At 41.8% G+C, this 16,417-nt stretch overlaps 1 protein-coding gene across 1 annotated transcript in view; it reads left to right on the top strand.

Annotated features, from left to right (window-relative positions):
* Nucleotides 1-16,417, top strand: part of TTN (titin) — a 329,209-nt gene that overhangs the window by 298,529 nt on the left and 14,263 nt on the right. Inside the window, 22 exon segments of the mRNA XM_056861196.1 lie at nucleotides 363-659; nucleotides 1,399-1,686; nucleotides 1,787-2,086; nucleotides 2,189-2,491; nucleotides 2,991-3,296; nucleotides 3,401-5,167; nucleotides 5,268-5,564; nucleotides 6,296-6,583; nucleotides 6,700-6,999; nucleotides 7,085-9,151; nucleotides 9,261-9,563; nucleotides 9,652-9,957; nucleotides 10,050-10,340; nucleotides 10,465-10,764; nucleotides 10,869-11,174; nucleotides 11,759-12,064; nucleotides 12,171-12,452; nucleotides 12,782-13,375; nucleotides 13,466-13,753; nucleotides 14,307-14,606; nucleotides 15,402-15,704; nucleotides 16,029-16,331. Coding sequence (XP_056717174.1) covers nucleotides 363-659; nucleotides 1,399-1,686; nucleotides 1,787-2,086; nucleotides 2,189-2,491; nucleotides 2,991-3,296; nucleotides 3,401-5,167; nucleotides 5,268-5,564; nucleotides 6,296-6,583; nucleotides 6,700-6,999; nucleotides 7,085-9,151; nucleotides 9,261-9,563; nucleotides 9,652-9,957; nucleotides 10,050-10,340; nucleotides 10,465-10,764; nucleotides 10,869-11,174; nucleotides 11,759-12,064; nucleotides 12,171-12,452; nucleotides 12,782-13,375; nucleotides 13,466-13,753; nucleotides 14,307-14,606; nucleotides 15,402-15,704; nucleotides 16,029-16,331 — 10,095 coding nt within the window.

The raw sequence follows: 16,417 nt of genomic DNA, 5'->3' as shown, positions 1-16,417 counted from the left end.
TCACACACACACACACATTGCAAAAGGGACGGACATCAAAGGCTTTAAAGGTGTGGAAAATGGAAAATTGTGCTTGTCTTTCAAGCCCCAATTCCCCACACTCACTAAATTTTCCCATACAATAGATGTATGGGATTTTTTAAAAGCCCTCCATGCGCTACTTCAGGGAGTCTGGAGATGTTTGCCCCAGGTCTGAAACTGACCGCCATCGTGCTATTGAACCATGAAGTGCGGTAGATAATTTCTCCATCACATATTCTCCCCCCTTCTCCCAGAATTACTCATGGGTCCCCAAATTGTACCACTTCGCTTACTAACTGCAAATGCTGTGCTTTTTTGTTTTTGTTTTTTTAATGTTGCAGAACCACCAAGAAATGTTCGCGTCACAGATATTTCCAAAACATTTGTCAGTCTTTCCTGGACAAAGCCAGCTTTTGATGGTGGTAGCAAAATTACTGGATATATTGTGGAGAAACGCGATCTGCCAAATGGAAGGTGGACAAAGGCTAGCTTCACCAATGTCATAGAGACTCAGTTTACTGTATCGGGATTGACTCAAAGCTCCCAATATGAATTCCGAATTTTTGCGAAGAATGCTGCAGGCTCAATTAGCAACCCATCGGATGTTTTAGGCCCTATTACATGTGTGGATACTTATGGTAAGGAACGTATAACTGCATACAAATTAATATCCAGCTCTGTGTCTGGGTTTACTGTTAGCATTTTTTGTAGAAAATCTTATTTGAATTCGAGGTGTCTGGCTTGATGACGTTGCGCTGATTCAAATACTGATTGTCATCGAAGGGCCTTTACTCTTGCGGGTTTCAATGCCTACCTTCAGCTCTCCTGGAAGGCAGGTATCTCCGTACTCCCTTTCATCAACGATTATGCCCATGCAAAACAGAGAAAGTGGAAACAATAGAACATGTTCTGCGGCAATGTCCCTTCTACAACAACATAAGATCACAATACATTCTCCCCATATTGTCATCCTTTCCTGGGAGATCGAAAGAAGCTAAAGTTTCCCTTCTCTTAGCAGACTCCTTTCGGGAGATAACCTCTCAAGTAGCCAAATTTTGCCTCCGGTCTAGTGGGATTCGTAAACGGCTGATTGAAAACCTTTCCCCATAGAAGATCTTTCCTCCTCTTCTTCAAATCATCCCTCCCAGAATTATCCACTTGCATTATTTTATTTTATTATTTTAACCTAACTTTGATTTTTATTCAGAGCTGATATTGTATTGAAATAACGATTGATTGATTGAAATACTGTTTGTCTTAATGGAGCTTTTTGTGTTAGAGCATGTATATAAATGCATTACTCTTGTTACCCAAAAGCTTTGGCCTAAAACTCTTTCAGGTGTATTAATGCATTTTTATTCCTCATTGTTCATTAAGGTGCACCTGAAATAGATGTTCCCCCAGAATATACGGAAATAGTAAAATACAAAGCTGGCACTGCAGTTAAGCTGAAACTCGGCATCTCAGGAAAGCCTGTGCCTACAATTGAGTGGTTCAGAAATGGAAAAGAAATACAAACCAGTGCCCAGGTGTCTATTGAAAATACAACAGAATTTGCATCTATATTGATCAAAGATGCAACTCGCCTTAACAGCGGAAACTACGAACTGAAATTAAAAAATGCCATGGGTTCTGCAACTGCTACCATTCGAGTACAAATACTTGGTACGTTTTGAACAATATTACGTCGCATGCATTCTGAAATTCAGCTCGCCGTACCCATTCTTGTATGTTAAAACATTTCATTTCTTCTTGTACTCAACAGATAAGCCAGGACCTCCAAGTGGACCTATACAGTTCAAGACTGTCACTGCTGAAAAGATTGCCCTTCTGTGGGGACCACCAGCCGAAGATGGCGGTGCCAATGTAACTCATTACATTGTGGAAAAACGTGAGACAAGTCGCTTGGTGTGGTCTATGGTTTCAGAAAAGCAAGAAGAATGCAGCGCCACTACCACAAAAGTCATTAAAGGAAATGAATACATCTTCCGGGTACGAGGTGTGAACAAGTTTGGTGTTGGTGATCCACTGGAATCCGATTCTGTTATAGCTAAAAATGCATTCGGTAAGTTATGTGTGTTAAGTCTGCTCCTTGAATTTTTATAGATAATCTGTTATTTTGTTACAGTGACATGACGTGGTTTCTTTTCTTTTAACAAAAACACAGTTACACCTGGACCTCCTGGCATGCCTGAGGTCACCCTGATAACTAAGCAGTCAATGACAGTAGTCTGGAGCAGACCTACAGTGGATGGTGGCAGTGAAGTAAATGGCTATTACCTTGAGAAGCGTGATAAGAAAAGCCTAGGCTGGTTCAAGGTCATCAAAGACACCATCCGGGACACCAGGCAGAAAGTTACAGGATTAACAGAAAACAATGAATACCAGTTTAGAGTTTCTGCCGTGAATGTCGCTGGCCAAGGACCGTTCTCAGAAGCATCAGATTTCTACAAAGCAGCAGATCCTATTGGTAAAAACCCTTCCATGTGGATATCTGTAAATTTAAGAACAATTTAAAGACATTAATATGTATGATAATGCATGGGGACATATTTTGAGACTTCACCTTGATTACTGTGGCTTGTCTATGGTACAGTGTAGTGGTTCAGAGTGGTGGTTTGGAGCGGTGGACTCTAATCTGGAGAACTGGGTTTGATTCCTCACTCCTCTGCATGAGAGGCAGAGGCTAATCTGGTGAACTGGATTTGTTTCCCCACTCCTACACATGAAGCCAGCTTGGTGATCTTGGGCTAGTCACAGCTCTCTCAGCCCCACCTACCTCACAGGGTGTCTGTTGTGGGGAGGGGAAGGGATTGTAAGCCGGTTTGAGTCTTCCTTAAGAGGAAGAGGAAGTCGGCATATAAAAACCAACTTCTTCTTTTAGTGTATGGTACCTGAATGAGTACTTTGATGTTCTACCTTTCTTGTCCGTCTTGTGAAGTTTCATTGTTACTTTAAATGTTTTGCAGACAAACCCGGGCCACCTGTTAAGCTAAAGGTTGTGGACACTACAAAGACCTCTGTCACACTTAGCTGGACTAAACCAGCCTATGATGGAGGCAGCGCAATTACCAGCTACGCGATAGAAAAGAGAGAAGGAGACGAGGAAGAATGGAGTGTAGTCAGTGCAAGAGGAGAAGTGAGAACCACCGAGTATGTTGTTTCTCATCTTCAGCCAGGAATCAACTACTACTTCCGTGTAGCTGCTATAAATTATGCTGGACAAGGTGAACCTATTGAGATGACAGAACCTGTGCAAGCTAAAGACATACTTGGTATGCAATGTGATTTCTTTATTATTCTTAATATTTTTGTATATCAAGATTAGGCCCCCCCACATATTAATAATGTACATTTTAAACTTTCATTTTTCTTGCAGAGGAGGCAGAGATTGATCTGGATGTTGCTCTCAGAACTTCCATTGTTGCAAAAGCAGGTGAAGATGTACAAATAATGATTCCGTTCAAAGGAAGACCTCCTCCAACTGTCATGTGGAGAAAAAATGAAAAGAACCTTGGTGTTGATGAAAGATACACCATTCAGAACACAGAATCATCCACACTGCTAAGTATTCCTCAAGTCACTCGCAATGATACAGGAAAATATGTACTCACAATTGAAAATGGAGTCGGAAAACCAAAATCTTCATTTGTGAACGTTAAAGTGCTCGACACTCCATCGGCATGCCAGAAACTGCATCTTAAACATGTTTCTCGCGGAACTGTGACATTGGTATGGGAACCACCACTCATCAATGGTGGTTCTGAAATAACAAATTATGTCGTTGAAAAAAGAGATGCCACAAAGAGAGCTTGGTCTTCTGTCACAGCAAAATGCTCTCATACGTCATTCAAGATAACCAACTTGTCTGAAAAGATCCCATACTTTTTCCGCGTTCTTGCGGAGAATGAAAATGGATTGGGCGAATCATGTGAAACTTCAGAGCCAGTAAAAGCAGCTGAAGTCCCTGGACCTGTTCAGAACCTGTCCATGAAAGACTCAACAAAGACTTCCGTCACTTTGCAGTGGACCAAACCTGAATTTGATGGTGGCAGTATTATATCAGAGTATGTAATTGAAAAGAAACTGAAAGACGAAAGAGAATGGTCATATGCGGGCGTAACTAAAGCGTGTGAATTTGAAGCGGATAAACTTAAGGAGCTTTCTGTTATGGAGTTCAGAGTTTCTGCTAAGAACGAAAAAGGAAAAAGTGACGGCGTTATAGTTGGACCCATTACAGTGAAAGATTATGTAATAACACCTGAAGCAGACCTTTCTGATATACCTGGAGGACAAGTAACAGTGAGAATTGGTCACAATGTACACATTGAATTGCCATACAAGGGAAAGCCAAGACCAACTATGAGCTGGCTAAAAGACAACATGCCTCTTAAAGAAAGCGAACTGATCCGCTTCAAGAAAACTGAAAACAAAATAAGCTTAAGCATTAAGAACGTGAAAAAAGAAAATGGTGGCAAGTACGCCTTAATTCTTGACAACGGGGTGCACAGGAAATCATTCCCAATTACAGTGATAACACTCGGCCCTCCATCTAAGCCAAAAGGACCTATAAAACTAGATGAAATCAAAGCAGATAGTATGGTTCTTTCATGGGGTGCTCCTGAAGACGATGGAGGAGGAGAAATTACTGGCTACAGTGTTGAGAAGCGGGAAACTTCCCAAACCAATTGGAAAATGGTGTGTTCTAGTGCAGCAAGGACAACTTTCAAAGTGCCTAACCTTGTTAAAGATACCGAGTATCAGTTCAGAGTCCGTGCAGAAAACAGATATGGGGTAAGCCCACCACTTTCCTCCATAGAGGTTGTAGCAAAGCACCAGTTCAAACAACCAGGTTCCCCTGGGAAGCCTGTGGTTTACAATATTACAGCTGATGGAATGACCATATCTTGGGATGCTCCAGTTTATGATGGTGGTGCAGAAATTACTGGCTACCATGTTGAAAAGAAAGAAAGGAACAGCATCCTGTGGCAGAAGGTGAATACTTCATCAATATCTAATAGAGAATACAGAATCACTGGATTGCTGGAAGGTCTGGACTACCAGTTCCGCGTATATGCTGAAAATTCTGTTGGGTTGAGTTCAGCTAGCGACCCAAGCAAATTTACCTTGGCAGTGTCTCCAGTAGGTGAGTGACTGACCACCGAATGTAAAATACCCTTTGAAGCTCACTGTAGGGATTTAAGCTGAGGTCTAAGTTACTATGCATGCATCTGTTTCCATTTCAGATCCACCTGGCACTCCTGATTACATCGATGTGACTAGGGAAACTATTACTCTGAAGTGGACTGCACCACTCCGTGACGGAGGCAGCAAGATTGTAGGGTACAGTATTGAGAAACGTCAAGGAAGTGGGGATCGCTGGCTCAGGTGCAATTTTACTGATATCAGTGAATGCCAGTACACAGTTACAGGACTTAGCCCTGGTGATCGATATGAATTCAGAATACTTGCAAGAAATGCTGTAGGAACAATCAGTCCTCCTTCCCAGTCTTCAGGCTATATCATGACCAGAGATGAAGCTGGTAAGCATTATTGATTAATAGTTAAGCATGTTATATCGAACCTAGACCTCTTTTCAAGTTTTGCAGCAAACCTGATTAATGCATGTCAGATTGGGTTATTATCTCACTATCTGCTGAACAACTGGTTTGCACTTTCAGTTTCATTAATACTAGAAAAAGCCATACATGTTTTAATGGACAGATTAATGCTCTTTAATTAGATTAATATTCATTGGTGCAAACTACATGCTGTTCTACTATGCTAACATTATATGCTTTTAAGATTAAGTGGACCTCTGAAACAAAATAGCTAACATGTCTCTTTATATTTTGTGGGGGGAAGAGATGTTGATAACTTTAACCATGCAGAAATAACTGTAAGAATTCAATTTACTTATTATCTGAAACCCACCCCTATGTAATTCACATGGTTTCTTGTTATGCATTGGCAGCTAAGAAAATTTGAGCCAAAGCTGAGACTGACCAGGCAGTAAATCACTCCAACTAGTTGTAGTTTAATTTATTTTTGGCGAAGGAAACTTGAACTTTATTAGTCTTTTATTATAAATTGTTGTGTTTGGGGAATTTGTTTCGTTCTTGAATTATTAAATTCTGTATTATCTTTGTATTATTTTTTTTAAAAAAATCCATTATTACTTATGTTAAGATTGCAAAAGCCTTTGGCTATCTGCAATAAATAAACCCAAATGATGATATAAATTAATATTATTTCATTTCTCTTCATTCTCTAGTTGCACCAAACATTGAATTTGGTGCGGAGCACTTTGAAGGTCTTACTGTTAAAGCTGGAGAAAGCATCAGACTTAAAGTTCTCATCACAGGCCGTCCAGTTCCTCAGGTGACCTGGCTGAAAGATGGAAAAGAAATTGATAAGAGGTTGAATATGGAAATAACCAGTGCCATTGGCTATAGCACCATCTTTGTGAGAGATGCTTCTCGGGACCATCGTGGAGTATATAAGGTAGAAGCCAAGAATTCATCAGGCGTCAAACATGCGGAGATAACTGTACGAGTTCAAGGTAACTTGGCATTCTTTTAGCAAGATTTTCTTCCATTATACTGAACATCTTACATTTAGCATTGCACTCATACTGAAATTAGCACCGTTCAAATAACTGGTGATTTAACGTTACAGATACTCCAGGAAAAGTAGGCGGGCCGATCAGGTTCACCAATATTACCGAAGAGAAGGCATCGTTATGGTGGGAGCCTCCAGCTAATGATGGTTGTGCGGCTATTACTCATTATGTGATAGAAAAACGTGAAACCAGCAGGGTAGCCTGGGCACTGATTGAAGACCACTGTGAAACCTGCAGTTATTCCGCTGTGAAATTAATAAAGGGCAATGAATACCAGTTCCGTGTCTCTGCAGTCAACAAGTTTGGTGTTGGAAGGCCACTGGAATCTGACCCATTCGTAGCACAAGCACAATACAGTAAGTCTACTTTAAATCACGTCATAATTTAATCCTTGCCAACCGTATCCAGAATGTTCGCTGATCTTTTTATTTCATTTTGCAGCGGTTCCTGATGCACCTGGCACTCCAGAACCCAGCAACATAACAGGAAACAGCATCACACTCACATGGGCAAGGCCCAGATCGGATGGCGGAAGTGACATTAACCAGTATATCTTGGAGAGAAGAGAAAAGAAGAGCATTCGCTGGGTTAAGGTGTCCAGCAAGAGGCCCATTAGCGAGACAAGGTTCAGAGTCACTGGCTTAACCGAAGGCAATGAATACGAGTTCCATGTTATGGCAGAAAACAATGCCGGAGTGGGGCCTCCAAGTGATGTCTCCAGGCTGATTAAATGCAGAGAGCCAGTCAACCCTCCAAGTGCTCCTACTGTTGTCAAAGTGACGGACACATCCAAATCAAGTGTCAGCTTGGAATGGACCAAGCCAGTTTTCGATGGAGGCCTAGAAATAATTGGCTACATCATTGAAATGTGCAAGGCTGATTTAGGAGAGTGGCATAAAGTCAACGCAGAGGCGTGCATCGCTACCAAGTATACCGTGACGGAACTGGAAGCTGGAGAGCACTACAAATTCCGGGTCAGTGCTGTAAACGGTGCAGGTAAAGGAGAAAGCTGTGAAGTCCCTGCTTCCATACAAGCAGTTGACAGGCTCAGTTCACCAGAGCTTGATATAGATGCTTCCTTCAAGCAGACTCACATTATCCGAGCAGGTGCAACTATCCGTCTGTTCATTGCCTTCAAGGGCAGACCAGTTCCAACTGCCATATGGTCCAAAGCAGATTCTGATCTTAGTCTGCGTGCAGACATTCATATTACAGACTCTTTCAGTACATTGACTGTGGAGAATTGCAACAGAACGGATGCTGGCAAGTACATGTTTACAGTGCAAAACAACAGCGGTAGCAAATCTATCACTTTCACTGTCAAAGTGCTAGACACTCCTGGGCCACCAGGTCCTATTACGTTTAAGGATGTCACCAGAGGTTCTATCACTTTAATGTGGGATGCTCCTCTTTTGGACGGTGGTGCCCGTATCCATCATTATGTTGTGGAGAAGCGAGAAGCAAGCCGCCGCAGCTGGCAGGTTGTGAGTGAAAAATGTACCCGTCAAATCTATAAGGTCACTGATCTAGCAGAAGGTGTGCCCTATTATTACCGTGTTGCAGCAGAAAACGAATACGGAGTAGGCGAACCATGTGAATTAGCAGAGCCAGTTGTAGCAACTGAAGAACCTGCTCCACCTAAGAGATTAGATATTGTCGATACTAGCAGGTCATCTGTAGATCTAGCTTGGCTTAAACCTGATCATGATGGTGGCAGTCGTATCACTGGATACCTCCTAGAGATGAGACAAAAGGGATCTGACTTTTGGGTCGAAGCCGGTCAGACAAAGCAACTTACTTTCACTGTTGAAGGTCTCGTAGAGAACAATGAATATGAGTTCCGGGTCAAAGCAAAGAATGATGCTGGATACAGCCAGCCAAGAGAAGCCTTTTCGTCTGTCATTATTAAAGAGCCACAGATTGAGCCGACTGCAGATCTCAGTGGAATCACCAGGCAACTTATAACTTGCAAAACTGGAAGTACCTTTACTATTGATATACCAATTAGTGGACGTCCCACTCCAAAAGTCACATGGAAACTAGAAGAAATGAGACTTAAGGAAACGGACAGAGTAACTATCAAGACAACAAAAGATAGAACCACCATGATTGTTAAGGACAGCATGAGAGGTGACTCTGGTAAATACTTTTTAACTCTGGAGAACACAGCTGGAGTGAAAACATTCACCGTCACTGTGGTCGTTATTGGAAGACCAGGTCCAGTTACGCGACCCATTGAAATATCATCTGTGACAGCTGAATCTTGTGTTTTGTCGTGGAAGGAGCCTGAAGATGATGGAGGGTCCGACATTACAAACTACATTGTTGAGAAACGTGAATCTGGTACGACAGCGTGGCAGCTGGTGAATTCCAGCGTCAAACGCACCCAGATCAAAGTAACTCATCTCACTAAATACATGGAATACACTTTCCGCGTCAGCTCTGAAAACAGATTTGGTGTCAGCAAGCCAATAGAATCAGTACCAGTGGTGGCTGAGCATCCATTTGGTAAGGACTAAAGTATAAAAGGGGTGTGCATAAATTGCCTCTGATCTTGGTTTAAAAAAAAAAACACGCACACAGCAATATCTAATATTTTTATTTCTTTTTTAATTAGTCCCACCGAGCCCACCCACTAGGCCTGAGGTATATTCAGTTTCAGCCAATGCCATGAGCATTCGTTGGGAAGAACCATATCATGATGGTGGCAGCAAAGTTGTGGGATACTGGATCGAAAAGAAAGAACGCAACACAATCCTTTGGGTGAAGGAAAACAAATCTCCTAGTTTTGAATGTGATTACAAAGTGACAGGGCTTGTGGAAGGCCTCGAGTATCAGTTCCGAATCTATGCACTGAATTCTGCTGGGGTGAGCAAAGCTAGTGAAGCATCCAGGCCAGTAGTGGCTCAAAACCCAGTTGGTAAGTAAAACTGGCAGAGGAAGCATACTTCCTTCCACTGTTTTAAGAGGTAACAGAACTCTATTTCTCACACTGTGCTCTCTTGCAGATCCACCGGGTAGGCCAGAGGTAACAGATGTCTCAAGGTCTTCGGTGTCATTACGTTGGTCTGCCCCACTTTACGATGGCGGAAGCAAAATTGTTGGCTACATTGTAGAACGGAAGCCGTATAACTTAACTGGAGATGGACGCTGGCTGAAATGCAACTATACCATTGTCTCCGAAAACTTCTTTACCGTGACAGCACTCAGTGAGGGAGAAGAATATGAATTCCGTGTTTTGGCAAAGAACGCTGCTGGTGTTATTAGCAAAGGCTCTGAATCGACTGGCCCTGTGGCTTGTAAAGATGAATATTGTAAGAGACGTTAATATGGGTTGAAAATTATGCAAAGCGTATAGGCTTTGTCAATGTCCAAGTGTGAATCTGTTTCTCTTGCTTTTTCACAGCACCACCTAAAGCTGAGCTGGACGCCAGATTGCAGGGAGATCTTGTAACAATTAGGGCTGGCTCAGATCTTGTTCTCGAGGCATCCATTGGTGGGAAACCCGAGCCAAAAGTCTTTTGGTCAAAAGGCGACAAAGAACTGGACCCCAGTGAAAAGGTCGCTTTGCAATACACGAGCAAGCATGCCGTTGCAATCATCAAGTTCTGTGACAGAGGAGACACTGGGAAATACACTTTAACTGTTAAAAATGCCAGTGGGACAAAGCAAGTTGCCGTCTTGGTCAAAGTGCTTGGTAAATATTTAATGATACTTAATTGTCCATCAAAGGCACTTAATTGTCCATCAAAGTCATTTTTAAGGTAGAAAACAAAGCTTTCCTGGGGAAAATTAACTATTATTTTACTCTTTATCCCCAGATTCACCTGGCTCATGTGCTGGCAAACTCCTGGTTAGCAGAGTCACGGAAGAGAAGTGTACCCTGGCTTGGAATATTCCTCAAGAAGATGGAGGAGCAGAAATCACCCACTACATTGTAGAGAGGCGCGAGACAAGCAGGCTGAACTGGGTTATTGTTGAAGCCGAGTGTCAAACGGTGTCATGCGTGGTAACCAGGCTTATTAAGAATAACGAATACATATTCCGTGTAAGAGCTGTCAACAAGTACGGGCCAGGCCTTCCACTTGAATCGGAACCTATTGTTGCTAGAAATTCATTCAGTAAGTACATTTCTAGCCACTGTGTGCACATGTTGGGGTAGGGAGACTTCTATCACATGAAATAGCTGATTTTCTCCCCCTCTCACTTCCAAAAATATTTACAGCTATTCCATCAGCACCCGGCGTTCCTGAAGCAGTGGGTGTCGGCAAAGAGCATATCATCATTCAGTGGCTGAAACCAGAGTCCGATGGTGGTAGTGAAATTAGCACCTATCTTGTCGACAAACGTGAAAAGAGGAGTCTACGCTGGACACGGGTCAACAGAGACTACACTATTTATGATACAAGACTGAAAGTCACAGGTCTGATGGAAGGCAGTGAATACCAGTTCCGGGTCTCTGCAGTAAATGCTGCTGGTAACAGTGAACCTAGTGATGCTTCCGCCTCTGTTTTGTGCAAAGAACCATCATGTAAGTTGCCAGGATTTAACTACAGATCTAATTGGGGGGGGGGGAGTCATATGGGTCTTGAGACTAGATAGACCCAAAGGGATAGGAATTTCAAGTGTAATTTTTGATGGTGGCGGTCCTATAAACAGATGCATTTATAAATGGTATATTTATTTTTATTCTGCTACTCCAGTCATGATAGTCAGTCAGAAAGCAAGTTGTTTGTAGCATGGTGTAGTGAGCCAGCATGGTGTAGTGTTTAAGAGCTATGGTTAAGAGCGGTGGACTCTAATCTGGAGAACCAGGTTTGATTCCCCACCCCTCCACATGAGCAGTGGACTCTAATCTGGTAAACCAGGTTGGTTTCCCCTCTCCTACACATGAAGCCAGCTGGGTGACTTTGGGCTAGTCACAGAGAACAGGACAATGCTGCTGCAGTCGTCCTGTTTGTGGGCTTCCTAGAGGCACCTGGCTGGCCACTGTGTGAACAGATTGCTGGACTTGATGGACCTTGGTCTGATCCAGCAGGGCCTCTCTTATTATGTCCTTATGTTCTTAACCTGTTCCCTGTAGTAACATGAGTCATGTATTATTCTTTTCCAAAGACACTCCTGCAGCACCTTCAGCTCCAAGAGTTGTGGACACTACTAAGACCAGCATAAGCTTGGCTTGGACAAAGCCCACATACGACGGTGGAGTCGATCTATTAGGTTACGTCCTTGAAATGAGAGAAGAAAGTACTGAACAGTGGTACAGGGCACATACTCAGGCCACTATACGGAATGCTGAATACACTGCAACTGGTCTTAAAACAAGCCAGAAATACCGCTTTAGAGTGGCTGCTACCAATGTCAATGGTTTGAGTGAATACAGCGAGTCTTCTGCTGAAATAGAGCCTGTGGAAAGGATAGGTAATGTCAAGATTCAGGGTTTTTTTTTTAATGGAAATTTATACATTTGTTTGGAAATATTCAAGAAGAGAATAAATATCTTAATTTTTTACCTCTATATGTGCAGAAAAACCAGATCTCGAACTTGCCGAGGATCTAAAGAAGACTGTGATCGTCAGGGCAGGTGGTTCTTTACGTCTAATGGTGTCGGTGAATGGCAGACCACCCCCCATAATCACATGGAGCAAGAAGGGTGTCGACTTGGCAAGTCGTGGTATTATTGATACCACAGACAGCTATACGCTGTTAGTTGTGGATAAAGTTAACCGGTACGATGCTGGGAAATATGTAATCGAGGCCGAAAATCAATCAGGAAAGAAATCTGCGACTGTTCTCGTCAAAGTATATGGTAGGTACAAATATCATTACTTCAAACAGCATGACTATGCTGATTTCGTTGCATAAAAGGTTTCCAATTATGAGTAGATAACGGCAATAATTAAGTAAAGGGGGAAACTGGCAAAGTGAAAAATAGAGAGGACATCAGTGGAAAGTGAGGTTGTAGAAAGTTTGACTTGAATAATACAGAACTGCAAGGATGGGAAAAAAACAGGATGAAAAATAGAGAGGCCACCAATGGAAACTGAGGTTGTAGAAAGTTTGACTTAAATAATATAGAACTGCAAGGATGGGAAAAAAACAGGATGACTTTATTTTGGGTTTTTTTTCTCCCCTCAGATACTCCTGGCCCATCAGGAGCAGTGAGAGTGAAAGAGGTTTCCAAAGATTCTGTAACCATTACTTGGGACATTCCTACCATTGATGGTGGTGCACCAGTGAACAACTATATTGTTGAGAAACGTGAAGCTGCCATGAGAGCATATAAGACAGTAACTACTAAATGCAGCAAAACCTTTTACAGAATTTCCGGACTCATCGAAGGAGCTCTTTACTATTTCCGAGTACTGCCAGAAAATATCTACGGTATTGGCGAACCCTGCGAGACCTCAGATGCCGTTCTAGTGTCGGAGGTTCCAAGCGCGCCTCAGAAACTGGAGGTGGTTGATGTTACTAAATCTACTGTATCACTTGCGTGGGAAAAACCACAGCACGATGGCGGCAGCAGGTTAACTGGTTATGTCATCGAGGCCTGCAAAGCTGGAACAGAGAGATGGATGAAGGTGGTAACGTTGAAGCCTAATGTACTTGAGCACACTATCATTTCATTGAATGAAGGTGAACAATACCTATTTAGAGTCAGAGCTCAAAATCCAAAAGGTGTATCTGAACCAAGAGAGATAGTCACAGCAGTGACAGTACAAGAACGAAAAGGTAAAAAGACGTAATTATAATGAAACATTATTCAAAATGTTAATACGTGCTTTCCTGGATTAACCATACTGGGTTCTTATCTCTTTTCAGTTCTACCTGCAATTGATCTTGCCGGAATACCTCAAAAGACCATTCATGTACCAGCTGGCAAGCCTATCGAGCTAGCAATTCCAATTTCTGGACGACCTCCTCCAGCTGTTTCTTGGTTCTTTGCTGGTTCGAAACTAAGAGAATCAGAACGTGTCAAAGTTGAAACAGTCGCTAAAGTAGCTAAATTAACTATACGTGAAACCACAATACATGATACTGGGGACTATACACTGGAACTGAAGAACACAACTGGAACAGCGCTTGATAAAATAAAAGTTATTATTCTTGGTAAGAATTTGTTATGAAAAATATAAGTATCTATTATAATTAATAGGAGTGTCCAGCTGGCTTTGACCAGGGCCAGGGCTTTCTCTGCCCTGGCCCCTGCCTGGTGGAATAGCCTCTCTAGTGAGACCAGGGCCCTGCGGGACCTCAAAGAGTTCTGCAAAGCCTGTAAAACAGCTATTCCGCCAGGCTTATGGTTGAGGCCAGCTACGGTTCCTATATATAAATGCTGGTCTCCCTACCTCCCCACTGCAGTAATACCTTTTTATTCAATCTGGTACCTTCCATCAGCTCACCTGGCTGAAGTTTGTGGGTTGTGATTCGTACATGAGAGGCACCAAGGAAATTTAGTATAATGTTTATATGATTTTATAGGGCTATTTTAAAATGTTTTAATGCTTTTATTGATTAATAAGACTTATATGCTGTAAATCGCTCTGAGCCTGGGGTAACAAATGGCAATAATAAATAAATAAATATAAATTTTCCTTACAGCATTATGTTGTTTATTTTTATATTTGATATTTCTTTGCTTATGCCTCATTTTTTTCCATAGACAAACCTGGAGCACCAGTTGGACCTATTAAAATTGTTGACGTTGATTCAACTTTTGTAACCATCTCCTGGGAACCACCAGAAATGGATGGTGGTGCAACAATAAGTGGATATGTGGTAGAGCAACGCGATGCTCACCGTCCAGGATGGTTGCCAGTTTCTGAATCTGTAACTCGGACAACATTTAAATTCACTAAACTTACTGAGGGCACTGAATATGTGTTCCGTGTGGCTGCTACAAACCGTTTTGGAATTGGATCATACTTACAGTCAGAAATCATAGAATGCAAGAGCAGAATCAGTAAGTAATTATTTTCCCTGCATTAAACGTATTAGATAAATGTACAGAAGTACTTCAGGATTTGAGTCTAACTTTTATTTGCCTAATTTATAAGTTGCTTTGTAGTGGGTTGAATCCTGTCAAACAGAGCTACACATGTAGGAAGGGGGATTTTTGTTCATTCTGCCCCTCTTGTGGCAGCTCTCCAGCTCCCCCTTCTTGCTGTCTCTGGGGGTCCCTTGTACCGCAGGATCAGCATTTGGGGACCATTTTGGGCTGCAGCAGAAGGGGACAGAAATCTGTACCCTGTGGGCAGAAATCTTACTGGACATCGTAAATTTCAGAAATATCCAAGCCAATGTATTTTTGAAGCAAATTCAGTAGCAATCAATCAATCTTTATACAATCACTATAAAACAATATTACTTTCTCAACAAATCCATTGATAAAAATTATTGACACGATCCCAATAAAATCCCATTTCTGAAATAGATCGTATTCTAACTTCTAAAAGGTTTATCTAATAGCATTTACTATTTATGACTTACTGGTACATCTTTCCGTGCCTTATATATAGCGGCACAAAGTTCAGCCACACATCTCGAGATTAATTGGTTACTATCTTCCAAAAGCCGTTGAGTACGAATTTCATCAGACAGACCCATATTGTTTTTTAAAATTTCCTGGATAGTATTGACTCTTATCTCATGATGGAGAGGACAGTACAAATTCAGTACCATGTTTTGCTTATTAGGGGGGGAAACAGGATTATAAATGAAATTGTATTCTAAGTTTCCATTTTTTTTATTACTACAGGTATTCCTGGACCACCTGGTACCCCAGAAGTATTTGATATTTCCCGTGATGGAATGACACTTACTTGGTATCCACCAGAAGAGGATGGTGGTTCACAAATCACTGGCTATATTGTGGAACGTAAAGAAGTTAGAGCGGATAGATGGATCCGTGTAAATAAAATTGCTGTGACTATGACACGCTATCGTTCTACTGGATTGATTGAAGGGCTGGAATATGAACACCGTGTCACAGCTGTAAATGCCAGGGGTACTGGCAAACCAAGCCGACCTTCTAAGCCTGCAGTTGCTAGGGATCCGATTGGTAAATAATTTCAAAAATCCATAAAGTAATTTGTCAACAAGGAAGAATACTATACATAGGGTTATACTGTGTTCCATTTAAGAAATCATAATTTGCATTGTTTACATTTCAGTGAAAACATTTTTGGCTCCTGAAAAGTCAGAAAGTCCCTTGAAACATGTCTTTTTTTTCTTTTTTTCTTTTTTGTATTCCTGTTTAAACAGATGAACTACAAAATATTTGGGAGATTGCAAGAGCTGGTTATTTACATTGTCCTTAAAGCAGCAACACTCAATGTGTGACTAGTTTTAGCATGTCTAACATTGCTTTGTCCATGTATTCCAGCTCCTCCAGGCAAACCTCAGAATCCAAGAGTTACAGACTCCACAAGAACATCTATTTCACTGGCTTGGAGTCCACCAGAAGATGAAGGCGGAACTAAAGTCACTGGCTACTTCATTGAAATGCAAAAGGTTGATCAGTTCGAATGGACCAAATGCAATACCACTCCCACTAAAATCCGTGAATACACTCTAACACATCTTCCACAAGGAGCAGAGTATAGATTCCGTGTAATGGCCTGTAATGCTGGAGGCCCTGGTGAACCCGCCGAGGTGCCAGGAACAGCCAAAGTGACTGAAATGCTCGGTAAGCTATTTTAGCTCTTACTTTTTAATGAAATTCATTTTAACACTATGTTTTTATCAGCAATATATATGGATGATAACAATAAC

The sequence above is a fragment of the Euleptes europaea genome, chromosome 15 (assembly GCF_029931775.1).
Source record: "Euleptes europaea isolate rEulEur1 chromosome 15, rEulEur1.hap1, whole genome shotgun sequence".
In the NCBI taxonomy this organism is placed as follows: domain Eukaryota; kingdom Metazoa; phylum Chordata; class Lepidosauria; order Squamata; family Sphaerodactylidae; genus Euleptes; species Euleptes europaea.
This window is presented reverse-complemented; position numbering and strand designations above follow the sequence as displayed.